Source organism: Eretmochelys imbricata, chromosome 3 (genome assembly GCF_965152235.1).
Source record: "Eretmochelys imbricata isolate rEreImb1 chromosome 3, rEreImb1.hap1, whole genome shotgun sequence".
In the NCBI taxonomy this organism is placed as follows: domain Eukaryota; kingdom Metazoa; phylum Chordata; order Testudines; family Cheloniidae; genus Eretmochelys; species Eretmochelys imbricata.
The window spans coordinates 90,512,776-90,534,128 of NC_135574.1; the positions used below are offsets into that span (position 1 = coordinate 90,512,776).

At 44.7% G+C, this 21,353-nt stretch overlaps 1 protein-coding gene across 1 annotated transcript in view; it reads left to right on the forward strand.

Annotated features, from left to right (window-relative positions):
* The first annotated feature begins 4,495 nt into the window (after positions 1-4,495).
* Positions 4,496-21,353, forward strand: part of SLC35F1 (solute carrier family 35 member F1) — a 387,317-nt gene continuing 370,459 nt past the window's right edge. Inside the window, exon 1 of the mRNA XM_077811721.1 lies at positions 4,496-4,668. Coding sequence (XP_077667847.1) covers positions 4,496-4,668 — 173 coding nt within the window. The remainder of the gene's footprint in view (positions 4,669-21,353) is intronic.

Sequence of the window (21,353 nt, forward strand, 5' to 3'; positions counted from 1 at the left end):
ACTGGATAACCCATTTCTTCATAAGATGACTCAGCCACTCGGTCTCTGTGACACAATGGTATGTGATTGTTGTATAAATATTTCCCTCATAGGGAAGAATGAGAAACTTGTTATAATTAGTTTAGTGTATTCCCCACATTTAAAGCAACAGCTAACAAACACAATTATAAAATATTGCTATGGCACATGTCACCGGGTGGCACGGTTACACAGAGTCTTCCGTGTTCTTTCTCTTACTCTGCAAGCAAATGTTCAGTCTTGGGAAGACATGCTGTAGTGGTGGTACTGTTAGTAGTACTTAGAGGGAGCTATGTGAGAGCTGGAGGAGAGTTTGCTCTCTGCATTCGTCTCTGATTACAGTTAATTCTTGAGGCAGAGTTGCTATCTGGGATTTGAACATTGGTGTTGGGATGAGATTCCTGATAGAAGGGATTGGCCTGCATGCTTTTTGCCCCCTTCTATTCTAGGACTTGTGTATATTATGTAAAAAAATCAATTTACACTTAGAATATTGTCAGCCTCAGCATCACTGATTTCTCCTCCACTGGAAAATCTATCTCTAAGGCCCCAGACATCAGTAACTGCTTGGCAGAAGGGCAATGCTAATGTCAGAATGGGATACTGATATTGGGAGAAGGGGCAATAATATCAAGGATGTTTCATTCTGCTGAATATCTCCGTTCTCCTTTATGGGGACCATTTCCATATAGGGAATGGAGTTTTTTGGCCTCAGTGTGCAGTTTCCTTTGAATTCTTCCATGGGGTTAGGAGATTCACTTCTTAAAGGTGCAGCTGTTAGCAAATGTCAAGAGGCAAATAGCTTTTGTGCAAACTGCCCCCTGGACTCTGTGCTATTGCCCATTTCTCTGGCTTCCTGCAAGCCCTTGACAGCTCCTCTTTGTTGCCAGGGCTCCAGCCTCCTGACAGTGACTGCCTCTGAACTACTTGGGAGAGTTCCACAGCTTGGTGCAGGAAGAATCATACATAAGATAACGTTTTGTGGCTAACGTCTGTTTCTTTTGACAGTTTTCTTGTATGTTTTTCTTCCTTTGTTATGTAAATTCTTCTATTTATACAACTATATGGAACTTCTTATGTACACTACCCAATGAGTGTTTTACTTAATGTGTATCTTGAAATGTTCACAGCTTATTTTGGCCCACATCCACTACATGTCAAATTATAAGAAAGAGATACAGGGGAGCGTAAGTGAAATGAGTTAACATAGATTAAATCCCCAGGTGTTAACATAATGTCATCTAGGGTAAAATCCTGGCCCCACTGCAATGACAAAGTTCCTATTAACTTCAGTGGGGCCAAGATTTTACCCCTCAAATTTAGGGAAGGGGTCTGGTAGTCAGGACTCCTGTGTGCTGTTCCTGACTGTCACACTCTCTCCTTGGGAAAGCTATTTAGTGACACATTTTTAAAAGTTCTCTTTAGTTCTGAGTTTCTCAAACTTTGCTCAGCACCTTGGAAAATCAGGGTGTCTAATTGTGGGCACCTAAAATGAGACAGCCCTTTTGAAAATGAGGGTCTTGCCCTCTTTATGACTCAATCTGCCTACCCATAAAATAGGGATGACACTCTCTGGGATATTGTGCATATTAGTGTAGTGCTCTTTCTAAAGCACATTGAGCTCTTCCTCTGAAAAAGTTCTCTACTGAGGTAAAGTATCATTGTTATTAGCATTTATTATGCAGATGCTGATGGCAGCAAAATTACCAAAAATGAATTATTTTGTGGGTGAAGCCTTTTTTTTGTTCACTCCATCTCACATTTGATCCAGTGTCTGAAATTTCCTACCGTTCCCAAGAGCCCCCTTTCATCAGTCCTTGTCTAGAGTTGTCCTTTGTGTCAGGTCTGGTGTTGGTATTTTTTGTTAGAGCGACTGGGAAATTTTTGACAAAACTGATTGGCGTTACTATCAGAACATTCTGATTTATTTTTTTAAACCAAAACTTTTAGCAGAAACACATCTGTTCTGACAAAATTTCCATCTGGAAGGTTTCTCAGGTCAAGGGTGGAATGAAGAGAGAGACCAACGCACTCTCCCATATCACAAATGAATGCCCTAGTCATCGGGCATTTGGCTGTTTTGGGGGATGTGCTCTAGCCACCAGTGGTTGGCTGTTTTTCTGGTTGGTATCATGGACACTGGGCAATTGCCTGTTTTGGGGAGCATCCTGGCCACCAGGCAGTTGGCTGTTTTGGAGGGGGTGCCCTGGCCACCAGTAGTGCATGGTTTTTTGGGGCGGGCACCTTTGCCACTGGGCAGTGGGCAGATTTGGGGCCTGTATTCACACATTGCACACTATTGTAATAATTTTTGTACAGGGCATGCCTTGTGAGGCATCATTTGAAAACACATAACTTGCTGATCAGTAATATCTTGGTAAAAGGCATGTAGCAAAATTATATGTAAAGTTATGAACATAAGATGAAATCATGACTATAGTGTGTTTCCCAGATAAGTCTGGGGAGTGGCTAAACCAGTTTCTCAAAAGGCAAGCTGACCCCCCAACCAGGTGTCAACAAAGCTGATGGGCTATCACCTATCTAGTGGCCATTCTTTGGCAAGAATCGGGGACGGGGACATAGATAGATCTGCATCTTAGCAAAGAAATAGCATAAGGAGTCCTTCCTCCACCAACCGCTCTGCCTCTTGGCTCTCAGTTGGAAACGCTTTTCAAAGAGGGACTGAAATTATAAAAAGGGAGGCAAACACCCCAAGTCCTCCCCTCTCTTTCCCTACCCATCTCATTCTCTGCAGCTGGAGAAAACAATGAAAAAGAGTCATTGGACTCTGGGAGCGAGGGGGGTTGGTCCTGACCTGAAGAGTTTGATTATAAGAATTATAAGAAAGAGATACAGGGGAGCCTAAGTGCAATGAAAGCATTGGTCAGAAACTTTATTTGAATCTAATATAATTTGTTAAGCTAGGCATTAGAAAGCATTTTTATCTTTATTTTCTTGTAACCATTTCTTACTTTTATGCTTCATTACCTATACTCACTTAAAACCTATCTCTTTGTAGTTAATCAGCTTGCTTTGTTTTTTCATCTAATCCAGTGTGTTCAATTTGAAGTCTCTGGGTAACTCCATTTAGGGTGGCAATTGTGTGTATATTATTCCCTTAAAAGCACACCGACTTAATATATTTGGACTGTCCAGCAGAGGGCTGGGCAGTACAAGACATACATTTATGGGGGGAAATCTGGGACTGGGAGTGTGTTACCAGCACCCTACAATATAACAAGGCTGGTGAGAGCCAGGGTGTGATTCATGGGCTGCAGTTACACAAACGTATCTGGGAGTGACCTGCATGGGCTGTATGTGAGAGGTCCAGGTTGGGAGCTACAACAGTAAGACAATGCAAGGCACCCCGGGGTTGCGAGGCAAGGGTGACACAGACCCCCACTGGTCTGGATTGTATCCCAGTATGTCACAGGGTGCCCTGGTTACTGAGTGGTTGGCTGCTTTTTGGGGGGTGCCCTGTCCATCAGGCAGTTGGTTGTTTTGGGGGGCGCCCTGGCCTTTGGGTGCTTGGCTGCTTTGGGGGTGGCTGCTTTTTTGGTAAAAAAACTGTTCGTCTTGTTTTTGTTCTGAGGCGGAAGGACAGCCTGACGTTTGTTGACAGCTGGGATTGCGGGTCTCCGGCCTGCCTTAGTTTGTGCTGACTCCCCGCGTCCCACCTCAGCGGCTTTAAACTTCCTAGGACTTTTGGCAGCCGCCTGCCGCTGTCCGCGGGTGGCTGGTACTGAAGGCGGCGTGGGGGTGGGGGAGACCCCTGAGGGTGGAAACTACAACTCCCGGCAGGCAGACCCACTCCGGGAGGGGGGCAGGCGGCTGGGGGGCTCTCGGTGCTGCATGTGCTCCCCCTGGTGGGTGTGAATAGCCGGGGCGGGGAGGGGAGGGCTGTTGCCCACTGGCTCCGTCTCGGCTCCCACTGCTGCACTCTTGTGTTCATTCCCTGTCTCTGACTCGCTTCCAGCCAGCCCCCCGCGCGCAGGGAGGCAGACACCGCACACACGGCCGAGGGACTGAGCCCGGCGCGGAGCCGCGCGCTGCACCTGGGCGCCGCACGCTGTCTGTGGGTCTGTGTGTGGGTGTGAGGGAGCCAGAGGAGCAGCGCGAGGGGGACACAAAGCGGCTCAGTCCAGCTCAGCAGCGGCTTCCTCTGATCCAGAGAGAACCAGACACTCACTGGGAAGGGAAAGGGCGGGGTGGGGGGGAGCGGGAGGCGGCTCCAAACTGCGGCCACTTCGGGGGCTGTGACCAGCCCTTGCTGCCGGGAAGGAGGCGAGGCGCGGTGGGGGCGGCAGCAGCAGCCCGCCCCCTCGCTCCATGGCCGCGCAGTAAGCAGGAGCGGGGCACAGTGGCCGCGGCTCTGGAGCTGGCGCTGCGCGGGGAAGAAGCGAGCGAGCCGCCGCCCGCGCGCAAGGGTCGCCCGGCCGGCCGCGCGGCGCAGCATGCGCCCGGCTGCTGCCTTCTGATGCCCAGCCCCGCCGCGATGATCTCCCCCGAGCAGCCGCCGCAGCCCAACCATGTTGTCGCGACCATCGAGAACCTGCCGGCGGAGGGCGGCGCCGGCGGCAGCGGCAGGAGCAGCATCTCCGCCTCCTCCTCCCCGGGCGTGCGCCAGCGGCTCCGCAAAGTGCTGAACAGGTGAGGAGAGGGGCCGGCCCCGGGCGGCGCGCGGGGAGCTCCGCGCTGCAGGCAGCGCCGCTCGGGGCAGGGCAGCGGCGGGCTGGGATCCCCGGCGAGGAGCCGCTTGTGGGGACGAGGAGAGGGGCAGGGGTGCCCAGCTCACTGGCCCCCACCAGCCCTCAGAGCAGCGGGTACCATTTGCTCCCCAGCAAGCTTTGCCCCTTGCAGAGGGAGGAAGCCGGGTGGGTGTGCGCCCTAGGGCTTTTTAAACAGCAGGACGGCCCGTCCTGTCCTGGAAGCCCCCTCCTGGTGCGGGCGGGGGATGGTGCCGCTGCTGCTGACCCGGGCTTAGGAGGGCAGATGCTACGTCTGGGGCTCACCGCCAGCCGAAGCCGCCCTGCAGCAACATTAGGGAGGGAGGGATCGAGGAAAGGGTGCCCCAAAGAGGCACGAAAGTGTTAAGAAGAGAGAGGAGCTGGTGGAAGTGACCTTATCTGCCAGGGCTTAGGTCTGAAAGGACAGGGTTCAGAACCCCACTGCTCCTCCCTGTTCGCTCTCAACACAGGACCCCTCTGCTGACTGGTGGAAGGGGACTTTGCACCGTGTACTGTCTAACTGTGGACTCCCTTTTTCCACCCCCTCCCTCTTTTCGGAGCTAGAAGAAGCTAATTTTTACATACCTACTGACTCCATCAGGGGGAGAACTCCATAGAATAAGCCTCCAAATGCTTACATTTTGCTAGTTAATCTTATATTCACAGTGTGCAATCAACAAGAAATAACAGTAGACTCCATGTTATACGGTCTGCAGTTTTGATTTTTAATGGAGAAATCCCTAAGGAGTTACGGCAGTTTAGCTGAGTGGAGCTATGAGCTTGAAGTGGGAGGATATAGAAACAGAGCTGTAAAATTGTCATAGCTGAGGTGATCTGGCTAGTCATTATTTGTGTGTGGGTTTACTGTGTGTGCATGTGTACATATAATATCCCAAACAAACAAAGTCTAATGCCTCAGGTAATTTTAAATGAGTCTGGTTCCGGTGTTGCCTGATTTCTGGTTACTTAAGCCAGTTTGCATTGTCAAGATTTGTGCCCTGGCATCAGAAGTGAACTGTTGGTGAGACTCTAATGGGCAGATCTGCCTGTGCATGTGGTTCAGAATTGTGCATGCTAAGATATTATGACCACAAGAAGAATGCGTTAGATGATGCACCAAAAGAAGAATGAATCCAATGAAACATTAAATCAATTTGTTTAATTTTTTGTGTTCTTTCTTTGCAAATTATTTGTTTCTTCCACTTTGGATACTAACATATGTGATATTTAATTAATCAAAAACAATGGCTGTGGTTAAATTTCCCCATAAGAATGGGAGATAAATAATTCAGTAGCATACCATCTCCTTTCTAGCAGGCCATGTGAAGCTATCACTTTTGCATATGCACAGTTTTACTTGCCCTACTGGGCAACTGCAGCACTGCTGACACCCGAGGGAAGGTGTGTATGGATGTTCACATCTCACATTACACCCACATTAGTTTCACACAAATGCAGCATGGGTAAACAGCTAAGAAAAAGCCCAGTCCCCACTTCTGAATATACCGCTTTTGGAGACAGAATGCCTTTACTCTTCCAAGCTTTTAAAAATTTGGAAGCAATGATTGTTATCATCAATTCTGAAGGTATTTGTCTGATTCCTCAGGGAACCCTGCGGTTACTTTTCATTAATGAACTCTGATAATTCTAGGAGGATCTTAAAAGTATTTCTTAAGGAGAAAATAGTTGTACTTAGTTATTCAAGCATGTAGAAGATTGAAGAATAGTTGAAACAAATAGAATCTTATCTGCACAGACTGGGAGACTCAATGCAACATTCTCCAGATGCTTCAATCCAGCTAAACCATGATGATTCTGCTGTATGGGCAGTGGGCACACAGAACTCTGCACCCCTTCTTGATAGAGATGGGCTCTTTGGTAACTCTGCATAAGCCACTGCAGATGGGAATTTGTGAGGGGAGGAAACCAGTGGAGGGGTGTGTGTGAGACCAGGGGAAAACTTTTTTCGCCCCCCCAAAAATAAAAGTTTCTCCAGGCTAGCATATGTGTGAAGGAGAGAGAAACACACCCACCCCAGAATAGCCAATAATCTAATAGCTAGGGTACTCACCTAATTTGGAACAGGGATTTGAACCTGGGTCTTCCATATTCCAGGCTAGGTGCTGTACCACCACGATATAGATTCAGTCTCTCTTTCTAACCCAATGAATATTTAATTATTTATATAAAATGGGGCAGCTCCAGCAGGAGAGATTGAGGGCAAGCCTTCAGGCCAGCCAATAGCCTGGTAGTCAGGGCACTCACCTGGAAGGTGGGGTTTACTGGAATTACTTTGAACATAAACTCTGAGCAAGTTTTGAACCTAAGTTTCCCACATCCCTGCTGAGTGACGTAACCACTATGCTATTTGCTATTTTGGTGTGAGGGGCATCTCTTTTTTTTTTTTCATGGAAAATTTCAGAAGGTCTCTTTTTCATTGTAATCTGTAACGTGAACAGATTTTGAAATCTTGATGTTTTTCAAAAAGTTGTATTGTTGTCTTCTGACCAGCCCAAGTGACCAGTGGGTCAGATACATAAGCCACATGCGCCCCTATTCCAGCCTAGGGACAGGAATAGTGACCACAAAAGGATCTTCCAAGTGGACTCTGCCTTGCCCATGACCATGAGGTACTAGATTGGTTCTTCCAGCCCATGTAGTTCTTCTGCTCACATGTGGGTTTTGTATGTGAATCTTGCCCATTAGTGCATTTATCGAGGACCAAATTGATATTTTATTTATTTTAATTTATACCTAAATAAAATGATAATATCCCAAGCTCTAGCACTTCTGAGAGATTATTTTAAAACACAGTCCATACAAAAAAAAATTAAGGGTTGTTATCTCTGTGGAGGTCAAAAATAACTTTTTCTTAGGTTAGAACAGCAGTTCTCAAACTTTTGTACTGGTGACCCCTTTCACATAGCAAGCCTCTGAGTGTAACCCCCCTTATTAATTAAAAACACTTTTTATATATTTAACCCCATTATAAATGCTGGATGCAAAGCGGGGTTTGGTGTGGAGGCTGACAGCTTGCAACCCCCATGTAATAACCTTGTGACCCCCAAGGGATCCCGACCCCCAGTTTGAGAACCCCTAGGTTAGAATAACCTGGAGCTCCTTCCTGCAGTAAGTATCAATGGAAATTTTACCTGAGTTTTAGTCACTGTTGAAACAGGAAAAATCTAAGGGCTCAGGCCTGTATAATGTCGTGGCACTCATGCAAATATCTCTGCATGACACCTAACAAAGCATTTGTGCTTTCATGTGCTATGAAAGGTTAAATGCAAATATAGAAGGGAAAACAAATATCAAAACCAGAAGCCAGTACTAATTGCTCTGCATCAATAAATTTTCCTTTGTTGGAAAAGTGATGCCCATTGTATTTTATCTGTGACTTTTATCTACCATTTGTTTGGGACATTTGTGAAATGTTATTTATTTGAACTTACTTGGGCTGGACTTCTCTTTCCTGCTTAGAGATGTCTCCTAAAACAAACGAAATAACAGGCTGGCACCAGCTGAGTTTGCCAAAAACTTATTTTCAGTCTGGAATTGGCCTGGTTGGGGAGGAAACTGCCAGCAGGGGAAGGGCACCCTTAGCAGCTGTGAAGTCTCTCTCTCCCAGAGAGAAAGAGAGAGAGAGTAATTCAGATACCTGCTGAATCTGGAATTGTCTTCCCAGGTTTCTCTTAAAATTGCTTTACAAGTTGTGAAAGCATATGGAGGAAAGGTTGAAAGGCGAAGCTGAAACATTCCCCCAGTAAATTCCCAGATTAGAAGGCAATGTGGACACCGTGGAAGAAAATCTCCAAATGGTTATAGAGGAAAGAGATGTATTGAAAACAGGAGTGGATGGCTTTAAAAATCTATTTCAGCGATCACTAAGAATGCCTTTCTTAGTGTAAGGTGGGCAATAACAGAAAACCAAAGTATACAATTAAAAATTGGAGGATGCTCGCCATTAAAGAGGTTTACTGGAATTATTTTGAACATAAATTCTGAGCTGCCATTAATGGTGAAAATGATCTACCATATTTTGAACAAGCTCCCTGTTATGGTTAAAGCAGTGGTATCAGAGAGAGTGGCTCTTAAGACAATAGTGTTAAGGGTGAAAATTGTGTTTGATCCTGAACTGAAAATGTGTTCCTGACTCATGTCCTGCAAATTTTAAATTGAAGTGTTTGAACTGGGCCCATTGTTATGAGGAGGTTGTAAGGGGGGTATTCCATCCTCCACTATCTTCCATGCTTGCCCTGCAGCCTGAAGAGTGGTTTTCATGTGAGCTGAGAGAGCTCTGAGCAGCTGCTGTTCCTTTCCTGCTACAACTGCTTAGCAGCTCCCCTGCTGACCATGTGGTGCATTGCAGTGGAGGGAGGAGAGTAGCTCTAGCTGTTCCAGTGCTTCCTTTTCTCCTGGGCTGTGGGATCCAGGATTGGAACTCAGCAGGCTCTGCCTGATCCTAGAGGACCACCTAGTAAAGAATGGCTCCCCTCTCCTACAGCCATCCAGGGAAGCACAGGAGAGGAGGAGGAACTTTCTGATGCCCACCATTCAAGAAGGATGTTGAAAAATAGGAGAGGGTTCGTAGGAGAGCCACGGGAATGATTAAAAGATTGGAAAACATGGCTTATAGCGACAGACTCAAGGAGCTTAATCTATTTAAGGTTAAGAGAAGGAAAAGAGACGGTTAAGAGGTGACTTTATTACAGTCTATAAATACCAGTGTAACCCTTCTGCCTATCAGAGTTGGCAGCAACAAGGGCCGGGTTCAGTATCTAGGGGTTCCGGTCCAATAACACAATGCAAAACTGGCTCGAGCCCTCACCTAGTTACCTGGGACAAGTATATAGCAGCCTCCCCCCCGGGCCCCTCTAAGAGGTGATACTTCCCCTCTCACAAACACAGAGTCTGAGTGTAGCAAATGCCTTTTAATAACAGAGAGAAACAATGTGGCATTATGTTGGGGAAACACCACCAACAGGATTCATAACACAAACCATGAGCAAAAACCCACCCCAAGCAAATTGGGCCATGTCCTTTCCCTTTGGTTCTTGAGTCCAGCAACCCAAAAGTCCCCCAAAGTCCCAAAAGTCCAACAACCGCAAAGTCCAGTAACCCAAAAGTCTCTGTCTCTGTCCTTGGTGAGTCCAGAGTTCAAAAGTTCATCTGCAGAGTTTTAACACCCCCCGTGGAAATGGGGTGGAGAATAAAGGGGCACCTTACATGTTCCAATGGCCGACTGCCCCGCCTCTCCGTGGGCTTCTGCTGCAGCCTTCACTGCCAGCCACTCCTCTCCACCAGATGCTCCTCTCCAGTAGCCATCCTAGGAGCTGCTCCTCCCTGGTAGCCATCCTGTGAGCCGCTCATCAATATATCTTCAGGCTCCCTACTACTTAACACAGTACTCAGTGATTTCAGCTCATAGTAGGGGAGCCCCAGTGCTGGTGCACCATTGGCCCAAAGTAAAGTCAGCTCTGCAATCTGTAACCGGGCTCCTAATGGAATCAAAATTAGCTCTATTATTATACAGTGGAGAGAGGAAAAAGGTGCAGTTGGTATTTAGGGCCCTCAGAAGGGACCCATACCACAAGGTACAAATGCCTATCCCCAGTGATGTTCACTGAGTTTTGGAACCCATGTCCCTTGCCTAGCAAGTGCTACTTAGTTGATGGTGAGTCCCTCCATCATAACAAAAAACCAAGTACAGTTCCACCGTCCTTCATTCACATAATCAGGATAATGACACTTTATTCTTCCTGCTCCAATAACAGAGAAACTGGGGATCCCACAGCAGCCAAAGTGACCATCTAGGTGGGATGGGTGTGCCTATGCAAATGAGATCAGCCCCTGAAGTTCTTTTCCACAACCCTCCACAACACACCACCAGATGTCAGGGTAGAGCTCATCCTGACTCTGCTTACACCTGCATGGGGAACAAATGTTTGATAATGGGCTCTACAATCTAGCAGAGAAAGGTATAACATGATTGAATGTCTGGAAGTTGAAGCTAGACAAATTCAGGCTAGAAATAAGGCACACATTTTTTACAGTGTGGGTAATTAAACATGGGAACAATTTACCAAGGGTGGTGGTGGCTTCTCCATCACTGACAATTTTAAATGAAGATTGGATGTTTTTCTGATAGAAACACTCTAGGAATTATTTTGGGGAAATTCTATTGCCTATGTAGTACAGGAGGACACACTAGATGATCACAATGATACTTTCTGGCCTTGGAATCTATGTATCTACTATGAGAATCAACAACCAGTAGTGATGTCCTGATCCTCTGCCTGGCCCTGGTGCAGTTTAGAGCTGTCTGGGGTAGGGTTGCCAGTTCTGAGGATCCTGAGACCATAGAACTAAACAGCTGGGCAGTGTGTACTGACACCTGTATAGATTTCCCAGCACAGCTACCTCAACAAATGGATGCTCCTGGAAGAACCTGGACATGTGGTAATCCTAGCCTGGGGTGCTGTAACTTTCACCAGGTATATATAGTCCTCCAGCATGGGACCAGTGGTGAGCTGGAGCTGGTTTGCACTGGTTCGTGCAAACCAGTTGTTACATTTTGAAGCCGGTTTAGAACCGGTTGTTAAAGGGGTGGGCAAACTCCGGCCCGCAGGCCACATTCGGCCCATGGCACCATCCTGTCCTGCCCGCGTGAGCTCTCGGCTGGGGAGGCTCCCCTGAGAATTCCTTTTTAATTTTTACTCACCCGGCGGCGCTCCGGGTCTTCGGTGGCACTTCGGTGGCAGGTCCTTTGGTGCCGCCGAAGACCCGGAGCGACTGAAGGACCTGCCACCGAAGTGCCGCTGAAGACCCAGAGCGACTGAAGGAACCGGTTCTTCAGCTTTTGGCAGCTCATCGCTGCATGGGACTTGTGGGTCACCACTCCCTTTGTACCATCTGAGTGGTGTAAAGGGAGCCTAGCAGGGCAAAGAATCACCTTGAAAGTATTGATTGGAAACCTTTGATCTTTTTCAAACATGTTTCAGCCTCAGGCTGAAAAGGGGGAACACCACAGCCTTAAAGGAGCTGAAAAAAAGATAAATGTTGCTGAAAGATGGAGGGCAATTATTGGGAGCAAGATGAACCGTGGCCTGACCCAGTATAGCAGCTCTTATGTTCTTACATTATGTTCTTATGTTTAACCAATGGTATTTTATTCAAGTAAACAAAGTCATTCAGGGCAACATAAAGTACAATAGTAAGACCAAAACACTCTGCACTCCAGATTGACACCCAAGAACCACTCTGGTAGGTATTGGACGATGATGTTACAGTTTCATCTGAGAAGGAAATTACTAAAAACGTATTTACTTTTAAGGCTTAATATATTTCCTCCTCTTGCTTCTGGGTCTGTTCTGACCTGTGAAGCTTATTTTTATTTATCTCCATTTTTAATTGAGGCATATAGTAATGTTTTTATAGAGCTTAACCAGGAGATAGTAAAAATAATAAATAACAAAATACTCCAGAGTGAGACAAGATGGGTGAGATAATATCTTTTATTGGACTGACTTTTAGTCGTGGAAGGGACATGCTTTCAAGCTTCACAGAGCTCTGAGGTCCCTGAGGAAGAACTGTGTGAAGTTCAAAAGCTTGTCCCTTCCACCAAAAGACTTTGATCCAATAAAAGATATTACCTCACCCACCTTGTCTCTCTCTAGAGTATCTTGTTATTTATTATTTTTACAATCTCCTGGTTAAGTTCTGTAAACAAAAAAGTTGTCCTGAGATATAACAACATTGCAAGATACTCCAAGTAAATTTTCAATGTTATATAAAACTTTCTCATCAAACTAGATCAATATGGTACATAATGTTTCTTGTTTTACTCTCCTCCATCTCCTGGTACTTTCACAAATGAATACTTGTTGCAGAATCTAGCAATGGTTTATATTTCTGTTTCAAGGCTCTCTCTTTCTTTGTGAATGGTACTTCTGTGGTTTTGAAAGTTCCTAAAAATCATTTTTTAAGGTTAAAGAGAAACTATCAAATTGAAATAAAAAATTGGGTTGAGAGTAGTTTAGGCCTTCCACCAGCCCCTGAATCCTATGTCATTTGTTGTATCTTTACAGTGGTGTGGTAGGACTTGTGCTGTCTGTCTGCACATGGGTGCATTTCATGCTTACGGAAGAAACCATGATCTTTATTACAAAAAGAGAAAATGAAATTGTATTAAAAAGGATAATTCTGATAGGCTAGAAAAGAACTAATTTTATTGCCAAAATAAATACATAAGTCTGTACATAAGGTCTGTTTTGATACTTCTTGTTAAGGAATACAGCTGTCTGGGTACAGTCTGAGAAAAACCCTGCTTCCTTCAATATATAATGGACTGAATTCATTCCTAGTTTTAGAGTTGAGGAAGAATTTGGCTCAATACTGCTCAATAACTTTGAACCTGGACTGTATGCCAAGGCTATGGGCTCTCGAGATAAGAGCATGAAAATGTTATGTGCCCCTACAACTACATTGCAACCCACAAAAACTATAATTCCAGAAAAATAATCTTCTAAAATGCATACTCTTATGATAAATTAGATATGTATGTATATATTTATGTATTTAGAAATAATAAAACCAAGGCAATTTCACTGCCCCAAAGCAATAACATCATTCAGTTGACTGATTAGAGACACAAACAACAATCCAAATAATTTATGGCATTTCTACTTTAATGAAAGCAACTTGGAGATCAAATATAATCCCCTTTGGAGTCCCCTAAAGAACTAAGCTTCTTTGTTCAAAACAAAAGAATGAGCTTTCTTTGGCATTTTTATTTTTAAAACATTCAAACAGCTATTAAAGATCCCCTAGAATAAGGGCAGGTGAAAAAGAATGGATCTGGGGCCTTTTCACATAGCTTTTGCTTCACCTTTAGAAAAAATATTCAAAATTTCCATGCAGTCAAAGAAAATTCACATTTTGAATCATAGATAAAGCAAACACTTGCTCTTTCGCAGCCTTTTAAAAATTATTTTGTTCTTCAGGGAAGAAACTTGCATCTGACCATAACAGAGTGTGTGTTGTATATCTGCGTGGGTGTGTTGTTTGGGGAATGCTTGCTATTGAAACTGCAGTTCCTGATTTAGTGTTTGAGACTGACCGTTTTTAAAAACAGTCTTTGGCTATGTTAGTTTTATATTTTGGGCTTGTGCTACTGTCTTCCACTACCCAGATGTTATGACTGAAAAAAAATAGTTAGATCTGGAAAAATGGACCAATGCAAAACATATCTGATCAGAAATTCTCTACTGTTCCCTATTCCCATTATTTCACATGTAGCCATCATTCTGAAAGCAAATCACACCCTTGGGTAAGATATAGTTCCCAGTGATTTGTGTTACAATAAGAGAAATATGTGGCTGTTAGTATTATAATATTAGTATCTTTCCCCCCTCAAAAGGGTACTTCAGTATGTTTGTTTATTGGAATGCAGCCTGATATCTCTAAATATGCAGAACTAACTCTGTGTGTGTGTGTGTGAGAGAGAGAGAGAGAGATCACATTAGGAGGGACTCTGGGTTCCTCCACTCACCCACTAGTATCCCTCCCCGTTTTGGAGGTTCAAGTGGGAGGGGATCTCGACCTCCAGCCAGTACCGCCATTAAGCACGTTGGCAGAGTGGTCCCACCGAATAGCATCCCAGCTCCTGGTTAGAACTTGCCCCCTGGGGGCTAGTCATGATGCCCCATCTCATAAGATGATGCACTAGGGATGCCAACTATGTTACCTTTTGGGATCTGGAGCCTAAATCAGGGAGTTCCTGCATTGGGTGCCTGACAAAAGTTGCAGCAACTAAGTGACTGTCAAGTAGATCCAAACTGTGCCCTCTGGGAGGGGGAGAATTTCCAGCCCTCTGATTGCCCCAAACCCAACCCCTAGGTTTCACTGAAGGAAGGTGAAAAAACCCAACCAGCCTTGACCAATCCGGTGGTATGGGGAAAAATTCTTTCCCAGCCTCAAAATGGCGACTAGCACAGCCTGCAGCAACCTACATAAGGGACTGAGGGTGGGCCGACTGCTGGAAACCAGCAAACAGGAAGTGGCTCTAAGCACATATCTTATCATGGCTCCAAATCTCATGTCAAATCCTGCAAGACCTGATGGCTCCAAGTCATCAGTCAAATCCTGCAAGACCTCAAGCCTATTCTGGAAGTCCTGTGTGAGCTGGAAATCTCATGGGATGCAGTCCGTTCTGTCCTTTTTCCCTCTCCCCATCGTGGGAGCCAACAAAACACATCCCTCACTAGGTTCTTTGCCCTTTTAGATTTAATGTCCTAGTGCTCTGTTGCCCCTGTCTTTCTCTTTTCCTGAGAATTTGCACCATACATTGAGTATGCCTTGAGAGTCATATTCTGAAATAGGAATTGTTCAAAGGGTGGTGATGTACTGGGGCAGAAGCCTGCCTAGTGCCCTGCATTCTAACATACAAAAAATCTCACATACTTGATTGGAAAAAGGCTATTCTTAGATGGAGTAATTTGAAAGACAACTTATGTGTGTTTCTGCAGTTGAACTGTGACATTCAGAAAGTCTGTGCTTACTGGGTACCTGTTGTAAGAAAGAAATTTTGACACGGGTTGTAACTTAGGCTTTGGGAAGAGGTTAGTGCCTCTTGAACTGGGGGAGGAGAGGCACGGTTTCAAAAGAGTAGCAGTGTAAATGGCTCCATAGAGAACTCTGGTGGATTGCACAGAGTGGCTCTGATCAAATGGACAGAGCCGCTTTAATGTGCTAATGAGGGGAAGACCAGATGCCAGCCGTAATGAGAGGAGTTCTTTGTGATGCTGTGTCTTCTGAGATGGCTGGAGTCTCTGTCCTTCTCATTGCTGCTGCTGCAGGCAGGGATAAACACTGGGGCTATTAGTGAGGTGTTCCCTTCCTTTAAATCTAGCCTTACAAATCAACACCTGAATGCTGATTAGGGCCAATCACCAAGAGAGTTTGGGGAAAAGTGCCTGGTGAAGAAGCTTAAAACTATTCTTCAGGTTTCTCAGGCTTGTGAGTTGAGTTCATGCTCAGCTAAAATCATTGTGGGCAAATAAATAAATAAAAAAAGATAAAGTTAGCTGTATGGGGGCTCATAAAACGTAACGACTAAAATATGAAAGATACAAGTATTTGTGGCTGTAGAATTAGCTATGTGAACAATTTAATTTCGATGTACTCTAGGGTGACCAGATGTCCCAATTTTATAGGGACAATCCCGCTATTCGGGGCTTTTTCATATATAGGTACCTATTACCCCCACACCCTGTCCCAATTTTTCACACTTGCTATCTAGTCATCCTAATGTGCTCAGTTCTGTCACGCTGTTTCCTTTTTCTTTGAAAAAAGTGCTACTTTTGAGGCTCAGGCTTTCTGCTTTCCCTCTTGTTATCTCTCATGACTGAAGAAAGTACATGCAGCATTTTGAAGCTTGGGGAAGAGAACAACCACTCCTAGGGAGCCCCCTTGTAGCTAGGTATGGCAGCTCTTCTGTTATCTAGCCCTGTCTCTGCTGATAGCGGCTCTGGCCTCCAGTTGTCCTTCCTGGGATTTGGCCATCCTTTTATTGAAACCACCCAGATTCTCCCCAGCTAGGATTCATCTTTAATTGGGCCTGGCCCATCCTCCAGGTTCAACCAGGTTAATTAGCCTCTCCTGTCCACAGTAACCCTTTCATCACCTTCACAAGGCTCAATATATGTTTCCCCCTTATCATCATAGTCATCTTCCTCTATCTTGGATGCCAGCCAATTCTGCCATGAGTTTGACATGCATACATCAAATCCTCCAACTGTTTGAACGTGAGCGATGGGTAGTGAGGATTAGGGGTGTTCCCCACCTGGGGAGGTTATTTCCCACACTCAGTCTGGATGCTGCTGAACCATCCCTGCTGCAATGACTTGTATTATTGCTTCCCAGTTCTACTTCTAAAGAAAGTTTTTGACTTTTGGGACATACCACATTGCACCCTACGGTAAGTATTATCCAAATCATTTCCTGGGAAAGGATATGCCTGCATCCAAACACAAGGGTGTATCCACTCCTTTCAAAATGACATTGTAACCTGCAGTAATTACTTCTTAACTCAGCTTCTTGTTGTAGCAGATCCATTCACTCCCATGCTTGATGGTCCGTTGTTTTCTTAGGCTCCCTCTTCCATCAGCAGCCTTTAGTGGCCACATTCAGCCCCAAAATAAAATGTTGAGCTGATGAGTAAATGGCATTATGCTCACAAGATAATAAGCATTGCAGGCTTTATGGAGCTTATTTGCCAGAGCATACTATTCTGAGGCAAATAGATCGCTGCAGCTCTAATGCTGATAAATGTGCTAATTTGTGTCCAGTAACAAGACCATAATTATTGCCTCCCCAGCTCCAAAATTAACTGTGACCTGTAAGCCAATATTAGCTGGTGATGGAAAAAAGCATCATTTAAAACATTTATAGCTATGGCCATTTGATTGCTGAGCTCTGGTGTTCATTTGTCAAAGAAAATGGCATGTGTATGTCCAGAAGCCTGCTTGACCATATATTATTAAGCTACATTGATTTTAAAAATGATGCTGCTTTATGAGTTGGATTCTTTTTCATTACTTTGTCCTAGCTGGAAAATATTTCACTGTGACTTGACATTTTTCTTCATTTACTGGAAAATAGATTAAGGAGCTATTTGATGGCAGCTCTTTTCCACCTTGCTTTTTGGAAAGAAAGTTATCAGAATCTCACACCCTCCCTTGGTAGCTTTTATGAAAGACAGATAAAGAATTTGGAAATGATAGAGGAATTTTATAGGGGATTTGAAAATTATTGTTTTGTTCGCATTTTATAATGGCTTTTATGTAACAATGAGCCATGCAGAGAAAAGGCACACTGCATTTTAAAATTATATTGTTAGCTTTAATTGCAGATCAGTAGTTCAGCTTGGACTAGAATCCAGTATCCTCCTGGTCTCCAGTTCTTTGCTCTAACCACTAGAGTTAGTGATTAGTTTATATGAAGGCAAAAGGGGAGACATACACATAGTTTCCTCACAGGGTTTTATTAAAGGGTTAAGGAGGAAGAAGTTGCTAGATGCTCTGAGTGGAGACTGCAGAGTAAGAAAAGTATGGACATTTTAATAAAATATGATGGGAGATAGTCCTCTCCCCTCACCTGGCCCATATACACCATTCTGACAACATATAGGGACCATAGAGGTGCCACAACACCTCGGGGGGAAATTGCCCTCTTGCCAGCACACTACACTGCTCCTCTCATGAGCTTCAGAATAGGAGACATGCTGTGGATGGGAGGGGGTATCTCCATAGCACATAGCAGAATCTAGATTTTGGGCTGCCATACAGCACATAGGCAGCCTTCTGGAGGCTGTTAGCTGCTAAAGCAACACCCTAATATGCTGCTCTAATTGATGCCAGGGCCTGCACTGACTGCCTTAAGCCACCTTTGCCCTCCTCTTGCTGGGCACCACAGGCGCCAACTTTCCTTGGCACAGGTGGGTGCTTGCCCCCCCCGGCCCTGCCCTGACTCCGCCCTTCCCTGCCCCTATTGAACCCTTCCCCAAATCCCTGCCCCGGCCCTGCCTCTTCCCTGAGTGTGCCGTGTTCCTCCTCCTCCCCCCTCCCTTCCAGCGCTTATGCCGCGAAACAGCTGTTTCGTGCGGCAAGCGCTGGGAGGGAGGGAGGAGAAGCAGGATGTGGCGGCGCGCTCAGGGCAGAAGGCGGAGGCAAACTGGGGAGTTGACGCCTATGCTGGGCACTATCATAGCAGTTGGACCTGATGGGTATTACAGTATTCCTTTTGATTGAGTTAAAGGTGTAATGAAGGTTGCAGGGAAAGTGTAGAGTAGAAAATGAAACCACAGTGGTATCACCACCTTTTAGGGTCTTGAGGGGAAAGCCAGGCACAGACTTGTGTGGTGAGATGCAACAGAGAAACAGAATAGGTGAGATTAAGAGTAGTTTTAAAATATTGGGCCAGATTGTCGTCTGGTGTAAACTGATATAGCTCAGAGTCAATGGAACTATGCTGATTATATCAACTGAGGATCTTCCTCATTGCATTAAAAGCTAGTGAGGTTACTGAATCCTCTCAACAGAAATCCAGATTCTGATTGGTCCTTATGTAACTGTCTAAGTTGTAGGGAGGTTGCAGAGAACTTCTATAACGCTGACAGGCCCTGTTTGTTGGGGACGGGATTGAACTGGAGACCTCTGGAGCTTAGTGTATGAGCCTCTACTGCATGAGCTAAAAGTCAGCTGGCTGTTAGCTAAGGCTGTAGAGCAGACTCATTTAACTCTCTCTCTAAGTGGTCTCAGTGCCAGCTTGATGGGACAGAACACCACACCCAGAAGGTGTGTGGGTTAAACTTTCCCACCTCTTTGTGTTCTGTACAAGGAGAGACCAGTGTTCTTAGGGTGTGCAGTCCATACTCCTTGGTATAACCCTTGCAGATGTGCAGATGAGGGAGCATACTGCACCTTCTCTGAGAGTGGTAGAGCTACTGCTCCAGTGTGGTTTCAGAGTCGCAGCCGTGTTAGTCTGTATCCGCAAAAAGAACAGGAGGACTTGTGGCACCTTAGAGACTAACCAATTTACTTAAGCATAAGCTTTCGTGAGCTACATCTCACTTCCTCTAATGTGGACATCCCAGGAATCTCTAGCAGGAATTCTGACTGACTGTGTGTAATGTGCCTTCCCTTCCCCTCCCTCACTCCCTAACATGCAGGGAAGAATCTCTCCCAGGATAATTATTACTCTGACTCCATCACTGATTGAGCCTTGGCAAAACCAGCTGGCAGTGCACCACTTTCGTATGGTTCTGCATAATCTTGATAAGCCAGTCATCAACAGTTCATTAACAAAACTTCTGGATGGATTCTAGGACATAGATGCTAGAGTATCAGGCAATTCTGCCTTTTCTTTTTTTAAGGTTCCCTGTGGTGTTTCCTATACTTCTTCCTGGATCTTTTTAACTGGAAATGTAGCAAGGAGCCCATCACAACACACTCTCTGCTGCACAGATGCAGAGCTGGCAGACTAGTTCTCTGAAAAGGCTTGGATTTTCAAAGTTTAGTGTGTGCCATTGTGTATGTGTTTGTGTATAGCTTTGCTACAATACCTAGTTCAAATCAGGTATTAGGCACCTGGCTAGCTGACTACATGAACGTGTAACTGATATTATCACCCACCTTGAGTATTTGAATTTAAAATTATGCATGTGTAAATGTCCATGCATCTCTAACTTATAAAATCTTGGTTGCTTTGGTCAGTCTCATCATGAGAATGGAAGCTGTCATTTAGTTATAAATAGTTAATGTTAGCCTTGTTCTTACTTTGTAGCGCCTGGAAAAAAATAAAGAAATTTTAAAAGGGGAGCCCTAAAGGTCAATCCAATTAAAGAATAAAAGTTGGTGGAAGATTATCTTTATGAATGGTCTTAATGTATCCAACAAAGCATACTTATGTTTGATATTATTCCACAGTGATTTATTTTAGAGTATATAAACTGTCTAGTTCTTCTTACATTGTCTTTCTTTTGGCATTAGATTATTCTTTTCAGACATGTGGATGTCAATCTAGCAAAACACTTAGGCATATTCTTAACTTCAGGCAGGTCAGTATCATTCCACTGATCACACTGGGATTACCAGTCTGCTAAGCGTTTTGCAGGGTCGGAGCTATGGAATCATATCTAGTCAGAGCTACATTCTAGCTGGCTTTGTGTGGCAGGGTCCAAGGGCAAGAGGGGGAACAAAGATACAGATTTAACTTAGAACTACGTTACTTGCCAAATGTCCTAAGTACGTGTGTGAAGAGAATATTTGAGAAGCAGGTATGTATGTGGAAAAAAAACTTGCCAAAATGGATAACTGCAAGATATGGGTAGGATTGCTTTTTCTACTTACAACCCTCAGATGTTGTGCATTGGGATCTAGTGAGGTGAGAGGCAGAGACACATAACAGTTAGAGGTGAAAAAGACTCTTAGGTCATCTAGTCCATCCATTGCCAGTTCATCAAAATATCTGGTGCATAGGTCAGGTTGTAATTACAAGTTAATCCTTATACTGTTCTGACCTTATTTGTATAATCGCAATAACAGTGCAGTTAGATACATTATCCCCCCGTCATTTGGATGCACTAGAAATGTTCTGTAACCTCAGGGAAGGGAATTATGGAAACAAACTGACCTCTGCCTAGCTTTTAAATCCAATCCAAGGAAAGAGCACAGTAAAGTTTTCTGAAGTGAGATCTCAAGGGGAAAAAAGTACTAGGAGATACTATTTCAACCTGTGGGTTTTAAGGGAAGATGAGGCTGCTTTGAACCTTTCCCATCCCCACGGGCTTCTTTGTTCTTTCATAGTGAAAGTTGTCATATCCATCCAGCACACTGTACTGTACTGCTAAGCTAATCAGGGTACTTTGTGCTTATTGTATATATTACTGCATACAGTTACTGTACCTGCTGCTAAGGCTACAAGTGCCAGAATACTAATGACTCTATTGGAATAAACGTCTGCAAGCTAGAAACAACCAGATGACAAGCGAATTTAAGGGAAAAGAAATCCAACTGCATAGACATGTTTTAGAAACAAGCATCAAAGGGG